Genomic DNA, 15246 nt, shown 5'->3' with positions numbered 1-15246 from the left:
TGCCAAGATAACACTTCCTGGAAAAGTGTTTCCTACGACTCTCTCCAACAAGACGGCCAAAAAGCAGACTTCCCAAAATGTTGAAGTAATGGACCATGTCCGGGTTTTAGTGTGCAATCATATTACTGAACTTCAAATTGTCTACAATACAATCTGCTCTACTGCCCAACACCACTGGGATCTAATTTAGCGGCTCATATGAATGCTGATATAAGAACTTTTCAAGATCATTGTTGAATCATCACTGCCACGCTCATTTGATTTCCTGCTTGGTGTGGATAATACCGTGAAACTGATGGCTGCAGCCAAATATTGGGCTCAGACATTGACTTTTGCCAAGAGAGGTTTTGATTTTTTTTAACACAACCTTTTGTGTCAGAACCTTTTTTTTTGTTTTTCTAACATCACTCCATACAGTTTTTATGACCTCACAGGCAACCCACTCACTCACTGCACTAAGTGAATCGGATCCCATCCATTGTAATGGCTCACATGACAGAAATAAGTCAATTTCAGTCCCTTGAAATAGGCTTTAATTGATTTAAAAGGGCGTACATGCATGTGGATGTACAGAGAGACAGAAATACTGTAGCGTACATCTAGCACTTCCTCTGCCTGGTCTAGCTGTCCGTTGGCTAAAGTAGTAGAAATGTGTGGGATCATGATGACTCAAACACAACAGAGTTTGGTCTAAATCCCGGTCTTTGCAGTGCACTTTCACGTGGTAGTTTCCCCCTGTGAGATTTTAGCGAAATACAGAATGACTCACAGCCCACAGCCTGGACATCAGTGGAGCTGTTCCTGATATTACAAGAGGCTGATACAGCTTAGACTCTGTAATGTCATTAGTTTTTACACTACAAGGTGAAAAGCATTATCATTATGTATATTTGACATATTAAATTTCCAACTGAAATCTCACTTTACAGCTCGCTCATCTTCGAAAAAGAGAAAATGGCATTGGGTTTAAGGATTACAAAGACAATAATTAATTGAGATTATCCTTATTCTGCGGTGACAATGGTGCCTGATTATCATGCACATGCCAGTATAGCTCAAGGCACGGATCCTCTCCAGGCTCTGTGTCTCTGCTCAGTGTGACTAGCAGCTACAAAGGTGTTGGTTATTGTTTTGAATTGCTAAATATGAGAGGCAGTAGATTGCGACACACGTTGCATTTTAATCAACCCTTCCCATATGAGAATCTAAAACCTGTTGCTTATAAGTCATGTTTATGGTTTGATGTCTGCTTAATTAACACTAAGGGCCTGATTTACTTAGATCCCAGATAAAAAGAGCTAAATTGCGTGCTCCTGGTAAAATTGTTCCTGTTTGGTTAGTGCACGCAAAACGGGTGACCTGTACTAGGAGTAACACGCTGAATGACAGCACGCACAAACCGCAGTATTTAAATGAGGGTTTGCACGTGGTTATCGTTTCCACCAGAGTGTGGACAGAGAGCTGGATGGCCGCAAAGACAGAATGAAATTTGACCCGGTGGATTAATAGAGAGCTCAGGTACACTCAGGCCACACTCAGGATCTAAATGCTCTGACCATGAGCGATAAAAGACGGGTGAAGGCAGCGGTGAAGTCTGTCAGTCCCAGTTCCAGAGCTGAGGAGAGAGTAGCACACCTGAGAAGAGACGTGTGGCGTGCGTAACGGCGCTTAAAGGACTTTTAACACACCTGAAAAATTGCTGCGGCTGCGAGGAAAAGCAGAGGGAAAAGAGCTGCAGCCATCTATGTGTAAAGCTGTGCCAGTTAAGCCTTGCTTTTCAAACATCCTAAATAAAGACGCAGAAACTGCCATGGCAATCTGTTTCAGGTTTGGTAAATCACATTGCGTGCAGTAAATAAAACTATTTGCATCTACTCCTCCCAATATTTTGTATGTTCTGGCAAGAACGCCAATATTTGCATATTCATCAAGGCAAACGTGCTATGTAAATGGATTGCCCGTTTGAGAGACACAATCCTCGGTGCACCCGTTCAGTAGATAAGCTTCAACATGTGTTTCCACATGCAATCAAGTTTGCAAACATTTAGTAAATAAGGCCCTAAGTATCTAAGTGCCAAATGCTGCAATTCCTCTATGGACCACTAGAACGTGTCTCACAGTTAATCAGTCCACATATACTCGCATGTTAAAATGTCCAGCTTTACAGCAGAAAAATGTTAACCGCCTGGTATGGAAACCAGTTTTAGCAGCGTCAGCAATGGCAATGGTTTTATTATATTAGCCCATTTTTACAGACAGTTTGTCTCAAAGGGCTTTACATGGATGCAGAAAAAAATGGATGAGATGCTATCAGTCGTTTACGGAATGCTGTATCTGGAGAGGAGAAATAGCTGACGAAGAAAAGAACGGTTTGATCTAAAAAAGTATTGCCAAACTTAGAGAGATGCAAAGCACTGGAGGGGGACAGACCAGTCCAGACTTATCTGAGCTGGACCAGCACATCGGGGCCATTATCAGAGAGACCACACTCTCGGGTGTTCCATCATTAATAGCATGATCAGCCACTTAATTGCTATTGGATGGTGTGGCTCCCAATAAACATAATTGATTACTGAATTAAGTGTCTATAGTGATTGTAAGAGACTGCAATGCTTTGTAAAATAATAAAAAATAATTATTAAAAATACTATAAATGATAATATATGCAATTATTCAAATTCAAATCATGATATCAGACAATTGCAGAATTGAAGCAAACATAAGAACCAATTATTTTGCACAAGTGTCAGCTGTCAAATTGGCTTAAGGTATGCTCTTTGTGCGTAGATTTTGTTCTTAGCTAATATAAGAACAAATTCCAAATAAGAAAACATTTGTGAATGTCAAAATCTTAAGAACAGTTTGTGAATGAGGCCCATGGCCCTTTAGAAAATAAACCTCTTTTCTGATTATCCTCATCCTGAGGATAAGTGACTTGCCAAATAGATGAATTAACAACATATCGTTATTAAATTAATAGAAAGACATAATCCATTTTCAATTATGTTGCCTACAAAATGTATTTGCTGTTGCAAATTAGTTGCATTAAAAGGTAATTTCGTGCAGACAGGGTTGAACAGGGGGCAGTCATTGTCTTGATTAAAACAGACCAACACTGGCTATCGGTGGGAAATGAGTGTTAAAGTCCCATCCATCCTCCCTGACCCCCTCCCTCTTTGGTCATTATCACTGTATAATATAATACCACCTCCCCTTTTCGTCCTGGAAGGCAGGAGTCATAATTACTATACTATACTATTTCTGCTTAGGGGTTCTAACACTTGAATATCAATTGATCTCGTTTGTCTGTGGAGGACAGTTGCCATATTCTCATGGGTCAGCTCTGTACTGTAAGGACAGAGTAACTACGTATGGAGCATGGCATGCCATGATAAATCTAGATGTAAGAGGCCTGGAGAAACATATTATCCTGACCCTCATGAGAAATGTCTATATACTGTAATGTATCTTGGCTGACAAAAAAAAACACAATTTAGTTTCACAGATACAAGAATACAGCTTTTAATATCTCCCTGCTGAGCTGGTACGGCTCTCCGTGTTTTCAGCAGTGTAATGTAACAATGACTGATCAATCATCTCTTTTTCTTTGCTGTTTTTCTATTTTATTTCAAGTCATTTATCACCATTTCCAGACTTCCTAACAATGTATTGTCCTTCTTTCCAAGTAATAACTTTGCAAACTTGTCAGTCAAGTTGTAATTCTGCAAATTAAGATAAGGTGTTTGTTACTTTCCTTTTGAGTAGTTTTTGTGCATTTACATTTGTGTGCTTATTTCATCCAATGCTGTTGACATCTCTTGAACACTCAGCACTTTACAGAGCTCAAGAATCTTTTATCCTATTAAATTTGGATTCATTTACTGTAACATGAATTTATGCATTAAAACTCATCTGAAGTTATTTACATTTTCCTTACTCTTCTAGAAAAGTATGGAAAGTTGCCAAGGGTATTGAGCACTATAGACTGTATATTATACATACATAATAGAGGAAAGCTGAATTCATTAGAAACATATCAACAAACCACCACTAATTATTTCAATAACATTAACAGCACTGGAACCCAAAGCACATCTTACTCAGAAACCTCACAGACTCTTTGGAAATGAAAGCACAAAGGTCTGTTTGTTATGATAGCGCTAGTTCATTAATTTTGTTTGAATGATGGCCTTGCCTGCTACAATACAAACAAGCATCAGCTACGCACCTTTTTAGCTTCACCTGATGCAAACAGAAAATATGCTGCTCTCCTATTTTGTACCATTTCAAATCTCGTGAAGTGACACGACACCACTTTCTTTATCTTCTCCCAGCTCAGCTGAATGAAGAATTCTCCGTTCCCTCATGTAATAGCATTACGTGCACCTAAAACCAGCCAGTGGCTGTCATCGTATTTTGGCACTACTGAAGGCATCTTTACAGCTTGTTCTGCCTCACCACATCACTACACAACCATAAAATTATCCAAAGAACTACTCACCGCAGGAGGCTCACGTTAGCATGGAAAGATGCCGTCCTCACTCCTCTGCCATTGTTACGGTTACTCAGCTTCCTAAAAAGCTAAAAATAAATAAAGAAATAAATTACAGACCAATTTACAATCTTGCACCTCTTTCTAAAAGAGGAAAAACAAAACAACTGCCAAATGTTGTAGCTCACTTAACGCTGAATTTTAACAATCCTCTCCGGCTTCATTGAAAATAAGAAACAGCCTATTAGCTCCTGACAGGCGCTCTGTCTCGGCCTTCAATCTCTGGACCTCAGACAGCAGCCTGGAAGGCTTACAACAATTTGTTGGCGCCCACATCACTGCCCCTAAGTGATTCTACTCACACCTGATTTCCCCAAATTATTACTTAAGCGAGTGGCAGGCCACAGTGGATGTTAAGTCTGTTTTACATCTCCCTGCACTTTTGCTTACAGCGTGATCTGTTCATCTGATCTGATCCTTTTCACCCCTGTAGCATTATGGTTTGGGGATGGTCTGTCAGTCTTTCCATCCATCCGTAAAACAGTTTGGTGAAAAGTGCGACATCTCAACAGCTGCTTGTCAGATTGCTACCAAATCTGCTGTGAGCATTTCTAATACTAGTCTGAATGTAGATGCCAGCAGCCACCAGTTCTCCTCTGCAGTCTGAATGAATATCGCTCACATACTGAGGTAGCTACAGTATAAGGCCTGTATTTGACCTATATCAAAATGTTCAACATTTACAGTTTCACTTCCTTACCTGGGTAAACAACATGGGTTAGGTTACCCTGGAAACAGGGTCTTACAGTAAGTGTGGTCAAGGTAGAGATCCTGGAGAACATTATGGGTTCTTGGAAAAGTTTCTGTGGCCAAAAAGAGTCATTTACTTCCTTCACAGTTGGCTTCATATCTGCACTGACATCCAAGTTTTTCAAAGCTTTACAGTCTGTGTTCTGTACAGTACAACATATTGTCTTCACTGCAGTATCTGTAACTTGGTTATAAAGACTTTGAACAGAAGACATGTTCATTTTTTTCTGTCTGCTTATCTTTATGTTTTTCTAACCTTATCCAGGTGCTGTGTCCAAACATAACCATCAAACACAAAACATGTTGCCATGTTGTTAAATACAGAAAAACTGAATATTCCGTGACTTTGCAGATATGTTAATTACAATTTTTTCCTTGTCCTTTGTTGGGGAAACAAGAGTGAGTCTACAGCCATGCTAAAGGCTCTGCTAAATGTCAAACTCAGCTAACATACTCATAATGACAGTACTTAACACACTGATACTAAGCAGGTATATTGAATGTCATAATAAGCAAGTTAAAAGTGCTTGAGATAGAGCTGAGATTGATAAGATTTTTTTCTTTATTACCATATTATTTATTTTATTTCACAAGTATTCTGTCATAATGAACCAACGCATTGGAAAATTTGATACTGGAGAGAGATGAAAATGAGAGGCAACAGATCATTAATCAATCAAACAATCAAATCAGTTAAACTTTATTTGTGTAGCACAATTCATGCAAACAATGTTAGACAAATTGCTTTACAGAATAAAAGCAAGAAATCCTTCCACAATTAGTTATAAATAAAAACAATAAAAATAGGACAAATAATACCAGGAACTAAGAAAACACTATTGGCAATCTCATAAATTTGGATTGAGGAACCACAGTTGACTGGCAAATGAAGACTGAAACTGACTTATAAAGATAAAAAATAAAATTGCTAAAATCGAGTTGATTTATTATAAAGAGTAAAAACCAATGATAAAAGACAAAAATTATGAAACAAAACAAAAATAAAGACAAAGATAATGGAGATGAAATATTAAATTGTAGAGTGGAGATGTTTTGAAGTGGCTAAAACCAGAGATTAAAAAGCAAAAAATAACAAGCAATAACAGTAAGATATGAAAAAGAAAACAATCCCAACTGTAACACAGGGATGCAGGAATATGTGAACCAAACTCAACTAAAATCAATCTCTTATTTGTTGTCTTGACCGAAATGGTGGAGGGAATAACTGATAGACATTGCTGTCCCTGGAGCGGTGTCGCCAGCTTGGCTTAAAAACATGATCAGGGAAGCCTTTTTGTCTGTAGTGCACCGGGTATCTGGCTCGTAATTGTAAGGACGTTTTGAAGTACAGATGTGTGTCTTGAACAGAGAAGATAAAAAACAACATGCATATGTTTTCTTCTCCAGCACCAGGCAGCTTGTGTTTGTTTACTCTGTTTATCAGACGTACAAATTCTGATGCTCAGTGGAAGGTGCCAGTGTATTGTTTTCAAATACTACAGAGCTTTGCAAGACTTTTGTTGGTCATGCTTTGATATATTGCAGATGTACTTCCTCTTGTACCTCGTTGTGTCCCACACATATTAAAGTAAACAGCTGTGTGAGGAGTCTTTCTCTAAAGCTTCACCTCCCTCCACATTGAAACATGTTTCCTGCCCCTATCAGTGAATCAGACTGTCTCACTATTCAATTGCAAATCCAAGACCTGTTTATTCAGCCCCACCTACACCACAACCTCCTTTAACACCCCACTGCAGTCTTTCATTTTCTACCTTCTTCTGCAGACTGCCCTGTCATAGCCCGGTCCGCCCACACTCGTGTGTGGGAGCACACAAACACTCACTCTCTGGCTCTTCTTCTTAGATATGTTTTTGCTTTTTTTCTATCCACTCTCCTTTGTATCTGTCCTCGTGTCCCTGTTTTTTTTTTTGTTTTTTTTTACTGAAAAAGGCTTTCGTGTCATTTGTAATCCTGCCATCACAATAAATTAAAAAAAGAAAAGAAAAAAAAAATTTTTTAGATCAACTTTTTTTTCTTCCTGTTTTTCATCTTGTCACATATTGATAAAATAACCAACAGACTTTTTTTTAAGTGAGAAGCTGGATGTAGTAAAAATAAATTGTGATTCATACAGTATTTTAACAACCAATACTGGTGCTGTCAAGTCTTCAACAGCAAGTGTGATTCGTTCAATAAGTTGTTTTTTGTTTAGTGTGTTTTGTTGAGTTGTTAAATTTGTGTATTGAATTTGAGAGAAGAGATAAGACCATCAATATTAACAACGGTCCTTTACCTTTATTATACAGATCTTGAACCAGCAGGCACATTATCTTAGCTTGGCAACAGTCTGGATGGATGTCACTCAGAAAAACACTTAGCACATTGTATCTTGTTTGTTTACTGTGTGCACGAATAGATGTAAAAAAAAAAAAAAAAAAAAAGTTTGTCTTTAAGGTGAAACATTTTGCAAACATTTCTTTGTACAGATTTTACACAGATTATCTTGGTATAGAACAGGTTGCCAGATATGGTCCGTGAATGCAGGTCTTAGTAAATCCCTGTGGTTCCAAATCTGGCAACCTCACTGAGACTTGCAGTTGCTACACACAGCATGTACAGTAACTCCCTGCAGAACCACTAATTGCTGTTTTTACATCCCTATTTGTGTTTGGCTTAAACACCTTGGCACTGCCAAATAGAAAGCAAATATGTGTATTTCCCAAAATGTCCAACTGTGTAATTTTAAATTGATGCCACTCGTTTTATAATTTCACATAAGTCTCTTTCAGTGTTGTTGAATGTGTACATCTCACCATCTGGGCGTACTTAGACATGTTGCACGTGTTGAAACTCCCACTTAAATTCTTTGCCTTCATCTGGGAAGTGTGTGAAGTTTAGTGGGCAGAAACACCTGCTAAAGTTCTCACTCTAAAGCTCTCACTTTAAGTCAGCTTCGTCTACTCACAACTGTCTCTTTCTTTTCACAAACTGTCACCAACATTGTCTCCTGCAGTGAATGTAATGCCAAATGTAAATGAAGCAAGTAACAAGTGTGTGGTTTGTCAACAGACCGTCCACATTCAGTGCCGTATTAATTAATTCTTCCTCTCAGATTGTTTCTACCGAGCTGTGTAAACCAAACCATTTCTGAGAGACTAATGCATTACAATCTTTTGTTGCTGTTTTATTTGCATGTTGATTCAGCTGCTTCAACAAATTCACATGGTCAATGTTCTTTTTCTTTTTCTCCTCCAACCCACTCTTTTGCATGCTCTCGCCATCTCTGTGTGTTGCTGCTTTATGTTTGCTGGGAAAAAAAAAAACAGCTTCCTGTCCCCAGATACAAGAAGGTAAGCTGCTGAGATAAGCTCAAATCCCAACCAGTCCCCACTGATCAATACCTACTCTTATCCACCTAATGTCCACACCCGGTAAACCCTGATCGAAACCATCACCAACCCCTAGCTACAGTAACCCTAACCCCCCCCCTCTGAGCTCCCTCTCATTACCACTGTGATGTGATTCAGTTGCTGTGCAAACCAAAATAAGTCATTTTTCTTGTGGTTTATTGTTTAATGCTGCAACTCTCTGCCTCTGCTGACCCCATTCTTCTCGGCCTGTATAGTCGTACATATTGTAAATAATTACTCAACGAGACAAGTCAGCTAATTAAAAGCAAACACTGTGATAACAAATAGTGACTGGAGCGTCCAAAGCAATGTGATGATTGACTGCACTGGACTGAAAGGTCAACCAATTTATTGATTAATTAAAGGTAAACTCCATCTTTAGATACACTGTGCTGTCATATGTCATACATCAGTATTGTTCAGCTAGTTATTTTCTAATTAGGTTCTCTTATTATTATTATTATTATTTTTTTCATTTATAAAGTTCTAGTTTTCTAGCAATAGTTTAGTCACACTAATTGATTTGTTGGGTCTTATGCCTCCGCACCAGCGACAGCCAGAAGTTTATTGTTTTCAGATTGTCTGTCTGTATTTACACAACATGGCATCCTTTGACGTAACTACTGCCAATTTGGCACAAATGTTCCCTTGGACTCAATAATATACTGACTCGATTTTGATGGTCAAAGGTCAAGATCACAATCAGTCAGTGCGGTTTTGGCCTTGCGAACACAAAAGCCTTATGAAGCCTCTTAAAGCTTGTTTTGCAGCAAACCTTTAAAGTTGTTTAATCAGTTTTCACTGTACATTAATTTTTTTTTATCACAACTGCCTGGTGGTGCTGCCAAGATGGCTACCAAACGGTTATTTCTCTGTCGCCGTACCCATACCTTATTGTCCAATATTTCGTCAAAATGGCCTTGTATGAAAGGAACCTTGTTCATCAATTCAGATGGACTGACACAAAAATATTTCCCATTGATGGGAATTTGTCTTTCATTTTACTGCGTCATAGCAACTTGAAATCTCCACTTAATATCTTTCTTGAGGAATAAAAAAGGATCCATGAGCAGTTTAAATGCTACTCTCTGTGCTGTTTTTCCACCAAATCAATGAGACGTTATTAATGGCATGACTGGCATTGAAAATAATGTGTCCCAGCGTGACCCGGCGACACAGCCCCCACCTTCACCCCTCTCCTCCTTAAACATCTCGATCATCAGCGTTGACATTTATTGGTGATGAATGGGACCCATCTGCCGCTCCTCCACGTTGCCTACTTCCTTCACTCCACGATCGCCTCAAGTAGCCTTGACCTGAGCACCTCCACCGATCCCAGGTGGCCCCCGAAGCATTAACCCTTTCTTCAACATGACCGCCGGGCAGCTCCCTCTGGATGAGATCAATGCCCTGTCTCATCCATCCTGTTATCTGCTGCTCCTGGTGATTGATGCTTCTTCCACCTGCGGGTTAGCAGGCCAGTCAGATATGGTAATGAAGACGTATGCCCTGGCCGATGAAGAGGCAGATAGCGCCGTAGAAAATAAGCCGCCCGTGTGGTGATAAAGGGCTGAGAAAATAAACATGAGCAGCAATGCTCAAAATAAACGGAGGCTTCAGAAGATGACAATTAATTTATCTAAGGAATAGAAATTATTCCAAGAGAAGACCAAACAGAAAATCTGCACGGGAATACAATCAAAAACTCTGTGTAAACAATACCATCATAAAAACATAAGTGCTGTGGGGTTAGCATTGCTGGGTTGCCCTGCAGTGCATACAGTAGCTTAGTATTATGTTAAAGATGCACTGTTGAACTCGAGCAGTTCGCACTCCGCACTCACAGATGTTCAAAACATCAACAGTGAACTGGAGTCATCTGGGGGTTGTTGGTTATGAATCTTTAATGTCAAATATGAAATATGTTTTAGAGGTGTGCAGCACTAGGTCAGTTGTAATGTACACAATACTTGATGGTTAAAAAGCTCAATCCAGCCATCCATCCTTCCTTGTAGATGAATGCCATACGTGTCAATAATCCTTTCTAATCCAAGGAAATGAACCAGTACTGTAAGTCTCTTTAGAAAATGTGATGGGTGTTGACAGTGGACAGCCAAATAGTAAAAAATAGAAATTAGGGAATTTAAATGTTTTTTGCTGCCCAGCTTTGTTTACTCTCTTGTTTCTTGACTCTTTGGCAATGTCAGAGCAGTGATTACGAAAATCAGACCCGAGCTGAAACAACCACACTCAGGCGACAGTATCGTTAAACATCACGGTTACAGGTCTTATTTTGTACTTAAAGCAGAAGTAAGTGATATATTTGTGTTAATATAAGTCTTAAATAGTTATATCTTCCGACAGCAATCACTTACATAGAGTGTTTGGACTGAAACACGGGTCTCTCAGTCCCTCTACTCTGCTCTGAGCCACGGAGAAAACATTTATCGTATCCTACAGTTTTTATCCAATGAGGAGAGAGAACGGCATGCAGGGCTGTGTGCAGCCAAGGGACGCCGTGAATGTGGTGACGTAGGGACGAGGACTGTTATGGTGCGTTCAAGGAAACTCGTATTTTTCCGACCGTGAAGTCGTACCAGTTCGATCTGGTACGAGTTCACCGGTCGGAAGTTACGAGTGGCCGTTATAGTGACTTTCACAGGTAAAACAGGTCGGAAAAACACGAGTGGGTTGCCTGGAACGCTACAAAGTCGTAAGTTGTGACTTGAAGCTGTAATTTACGATTTCAAAAGCCTGCCTGGAACGCAGCATTAGCGAAAACGACCGGACCACTTACTTCTGCTTTAACTGATTGAAACTGTTTGAGAGGCAACAGAACACAGAATCTACATAAATGCAGAGTGTTGGGCAGTGACATCAGTCAGTTCAGTGATTACATTACAGTTATGATTCCCAACTTGTTGCTGTCCTGCTGGGAGTTTGATGGACTGTTGATATCAGTTATACTCAACATGTTTAGGTTGTGTGACCCTTGACCTCATTGATGAGGTTTGAAACAACCAATTACAACCAGAAACAAAAAAGAAAAAAAAGCTATAAAATATAAATTCCATCCACAAATAGTGTCCATTTACATGTGTGAAACTGAAGGCTTCTTGGTAGCTCATTAAACCACGTCTTGTTTTGTAAATGCAGGGGACATGACGTGTGTGATGAATGTATTTGTTGTTGTTTAAAAAGCACCTTGGGTTGCACAATGACAGCATGCATAACAGTATGAATAATGTAACAAAATATTTTCGCTGTTGACCAATTTGCAAATTATTATGTGTTTTTTTTTTTTTCAAAGAATATTTTATCATGATAGCTGATTGATTTCCATTTTTCAAGTGACTTGCTCAACACTGTTGATGTCATTGGGTCAAGAACAAGAACAGGAACAGAATTCACTAATGTCAGCAATTATTCGATCCCTAAGAGATATAATGAAATATAATATAGACAGGCAGACTTTAAACTTAATTATATATATATATATATATATGAATATATATGAATGTATATATGAATATATATATATATATATATATATATATATATATGAATATATATGAATGTATATATGAATATATATATATATATATATATATATATATATATTTGGTATTTGGTACCATAATGAGCTGGGAAATGTAAATGTAGTTTAAAACATACAGTACTAAATGGGATTTCTGCAGTAACTTTTTTAAAGCTGCATGTGTGAGCTTTGAATTGGGCTTCAGTGTCCGCTCTCTCTTTCTGTTCATCATGTTTTCAGTCCAACACGACCGTACATGCCAAGCCTCGCTGCCCCCCTCGTTTCCTCTTGAAAGATGTCGAGGAAGCTCATGATTCCCCAAACAAAGAGAGCTCAACTTCATTTCACAGCATTTAGCAGGCTGTTATTCAAGGAGGCCGTTATGAATGAGTATGTGTGGGATCGGGGGGTGGATACACTGATGCATGTCACCCATCTGCCTTCTGCAGTGGTCATTTTTTCTCCAGCCCTCGGTAATTATGATCAACCGAGTATTCAGAGGCTGCTCGTGCAATCAGCAGCATGACGCAGCTGTCTGTTCATCCCTGTCCAGCGCCATGTAATGCGGCTCCGCTTAAATCATAGCTCAGGTGTTTGCTGAAGGCGACAATAGAGGTAGATGAAGACGGCACATTAACCTCTCCAATCAACTCTCCTGGCGCCATCGCAACCCCTCAGTGCAGAAAACACAGTCAGAAAGTATGGATAAATACCAGCAACCTCACATTTCAACACCCGGGAGTGCATGTCATACAGTAGTCACAAGGAGTCACAGGCGGTTACAATTTTAGAAGCACGTTAAGCTTTGAGCCGGCTTATGCTCTTTTCTACTTCAGATAGAAAAAAGTAACAGTTCAAAGTGTTTCTATTTCAGATCAAACATGTTACACACAGCTGAATCTTTTATGCCGTTTAGTTCTCTCAGCAGGCTGCTCCTCGTATAAAGGAGGAGAAAATAAGAAACAAGATGGAGATGAAAGGGTCGAGGCCAGCGCACGGACTGAGGTCCCATAGTGAAAGTTGACTGTGTTGTATCACCTGGTTTTCACAAACCACTGTGGACAGACTCCCTCCGCCTTGAGCGTGGAGAGGCAGCAGGGTTATGTCTTAATGCATGCATCTCTGACACTTATTAAACTAATTCAGCAATTCACAATCAGGACTTTTCAGTCGGCCCACAGTGTGTTCAGTGTGTTGTGCTCATAAGCTTATTGCTTCCATGTTTCAATCCTTTTGCTTTGCATTTCTACTGTGCAACAAAACATTCAATCTTAAAGATGGACAGAGCGGAAACATTTCAAACATTGACAACTTTCAAAATAAAACAAATTCCCAGCAGCTCGGCTCAGCCCTCTGGCAACTCACAACGTGGCTATCAAAACAAACTTTGATAGACACGGCTCGTTTTTCTTTTGATCTCTGACTGAGGAGTCGTCCTTTTGCCATCACTTTCTCAAAATGTAGAACAAATGGGAGCCTTTGGCAGTATTTGAATGCACATTTAATGATCATAAAAGAAAGATGAGGACTTGCTTGTTCTTGTCACTACTACATATGTCAGAGAGTTTGGTGATGTTGTGCTGTCTCTCTCGTACATTAAAGTAATGTTAAAATATCTGCTCTCATGGAAAGTTCATTTCCCCTCTCTTGCTGGTTCGAAATCCAGAAATTCTTATGTACATATGCAAAAGCCAACAACCAGTGTATCTGTCATCTGGTGAGAACATTCACATGAACATTTTCTGACAGTGGCTGTCAGTAACTGACAAATGGAGACCCCATACGGATGGATCAGTAGGAAACAGTGCATTTAAAGTTGGGAGGCTGCTGCTTGGTTCCCCTTTCAAAACATTGTGTAGTGTTCATTATTGTAGCAATGACAACCAGGGTCCTCTAACCTTTAAAAAAAAAAGTAATCATCCCTCAACCAAACCACTGGTTCTGTACACATGTTTGTGTGCATGTTTATTATTGAATCATGGGATCCTTCAGGTTGAAGTACGTGCTGCTGAATTCTGTTACAGTAGCTGCTTGATTTATTCACTAACATATACAGTATATCTACGTAGCTCTCAGCCTTTTTGTGTGTACCTCAGGTTTAGCTTCTCCAGCTACATGCAGGAACAGCCTCCTGTTTTCTACGCAGCAGAAATACTACACACAATCCTCTACTCCTCGTCTGCAGGTTCATCAGATTAACATATTACATATAGATCTCTATTTAGATTGTTGCTTTATTTTATTTTGGGATATTTTAATGGTAGCACAACACTATACGTATATACAGTATGTCAAAGTTTAAAAGAAAATAAATGCAGCATCTATTTTTTTTGTTTTAGTTTATATCATGAACAAGTGTTTCTTCTGTTTGAGTTAAAGTTGAATTTTGAGAGCAAACTGCATCCTCACTGACAATTTGACTAGTTATTTCAGAGAGAGAGAGAGAGAGAGAGAGAAAATAAAGCCCAATGCAAGTTCCAGACAGGGATGTTACATCATAATGCTAGTGTTACTATTACTAGCAATATTAATAGTCGTAGCAGCAGGTGTTGAGGAGGATTATGGGGCAGTAGGTGGTTTGCTGTCACATATCCGGACTCTGCAGTTCAGGAGGCAGAAATACCTGCAGAGAGCAACAGGAGGAGAGAGCAGGCAAAGAAGAAAGCATGTAACCGAAGGGAGGGAGAGAGAGAGATGAGAAGAGACGACAGGAAAAAAGAGGCAAAATGAGAGGCTCATAGTCAGGACGCTCATGTGCTGTAGGAGTAAACAACAATGAGGATGTTGCAGTGGTTTTCAGAAAGTTAACTGTAATCTCGAACAACATGTACTCTGCTGTATTCATTAGGTTTATCTTATTCACAGAGACTTTAAGTTGAGGAGTAAAGAGGAGATTTCAGTTTGAATTTGAAGGCCTCAGTGGAGACAGACAGTCTTTTGTCAGCAGGGAGGTTATTCCAGGGGAAGGAGGCCTGATAGGAAAATGAAATGCCCTG

At 39.4% G+C, this 15246-nt stretch overlaps 1 protein-coding gene across 2 annotated transcripts in view; it reads left to right on the top strand.

The window, feature by feature from the left end:
- doc2b (double C2-like domains, beta) overlaps window positions 1-15246 on the top strand; it is a 112943-nt gene that overhangs the window by 62372 nt on the left and 35325 nt on the right. The window contains exon 3 of one of the 2 annotated variants that reach the window (XM_085798286.1): window positions 8629-8652. The exons of the other annotated variant lie outside the window; for it this stretch is intronic. Coding sequence (XP_085654412.1) covers window positions 8629-8652 — 24 coding nt within the window. The remainder of the gene's footprint in view (window positions 1-8628; window positions 8653-15246) is intronic. 2 annotated transcript variants of the gene reach the window in all.

The sequence above is a fragment of the Trachurus japonicus genome, chromosome 14 (assembly GCF_045865225.1).
Source record: "Trachurus japonicus isolate A0001 chromosome 14, Traja_1.0".
Taxonomy (NCBI): domain Eukaryota; kingdom Metazoa; phylum Chordata; class Actinopteri; order Carangiformes; family Carangidae; genus Trachurus; species Trachurus japonicus.
Note: the sequence above shows the minus strand (reverse complement) of the source record. Positions and strands in the feature narration are given on the sequence as shown.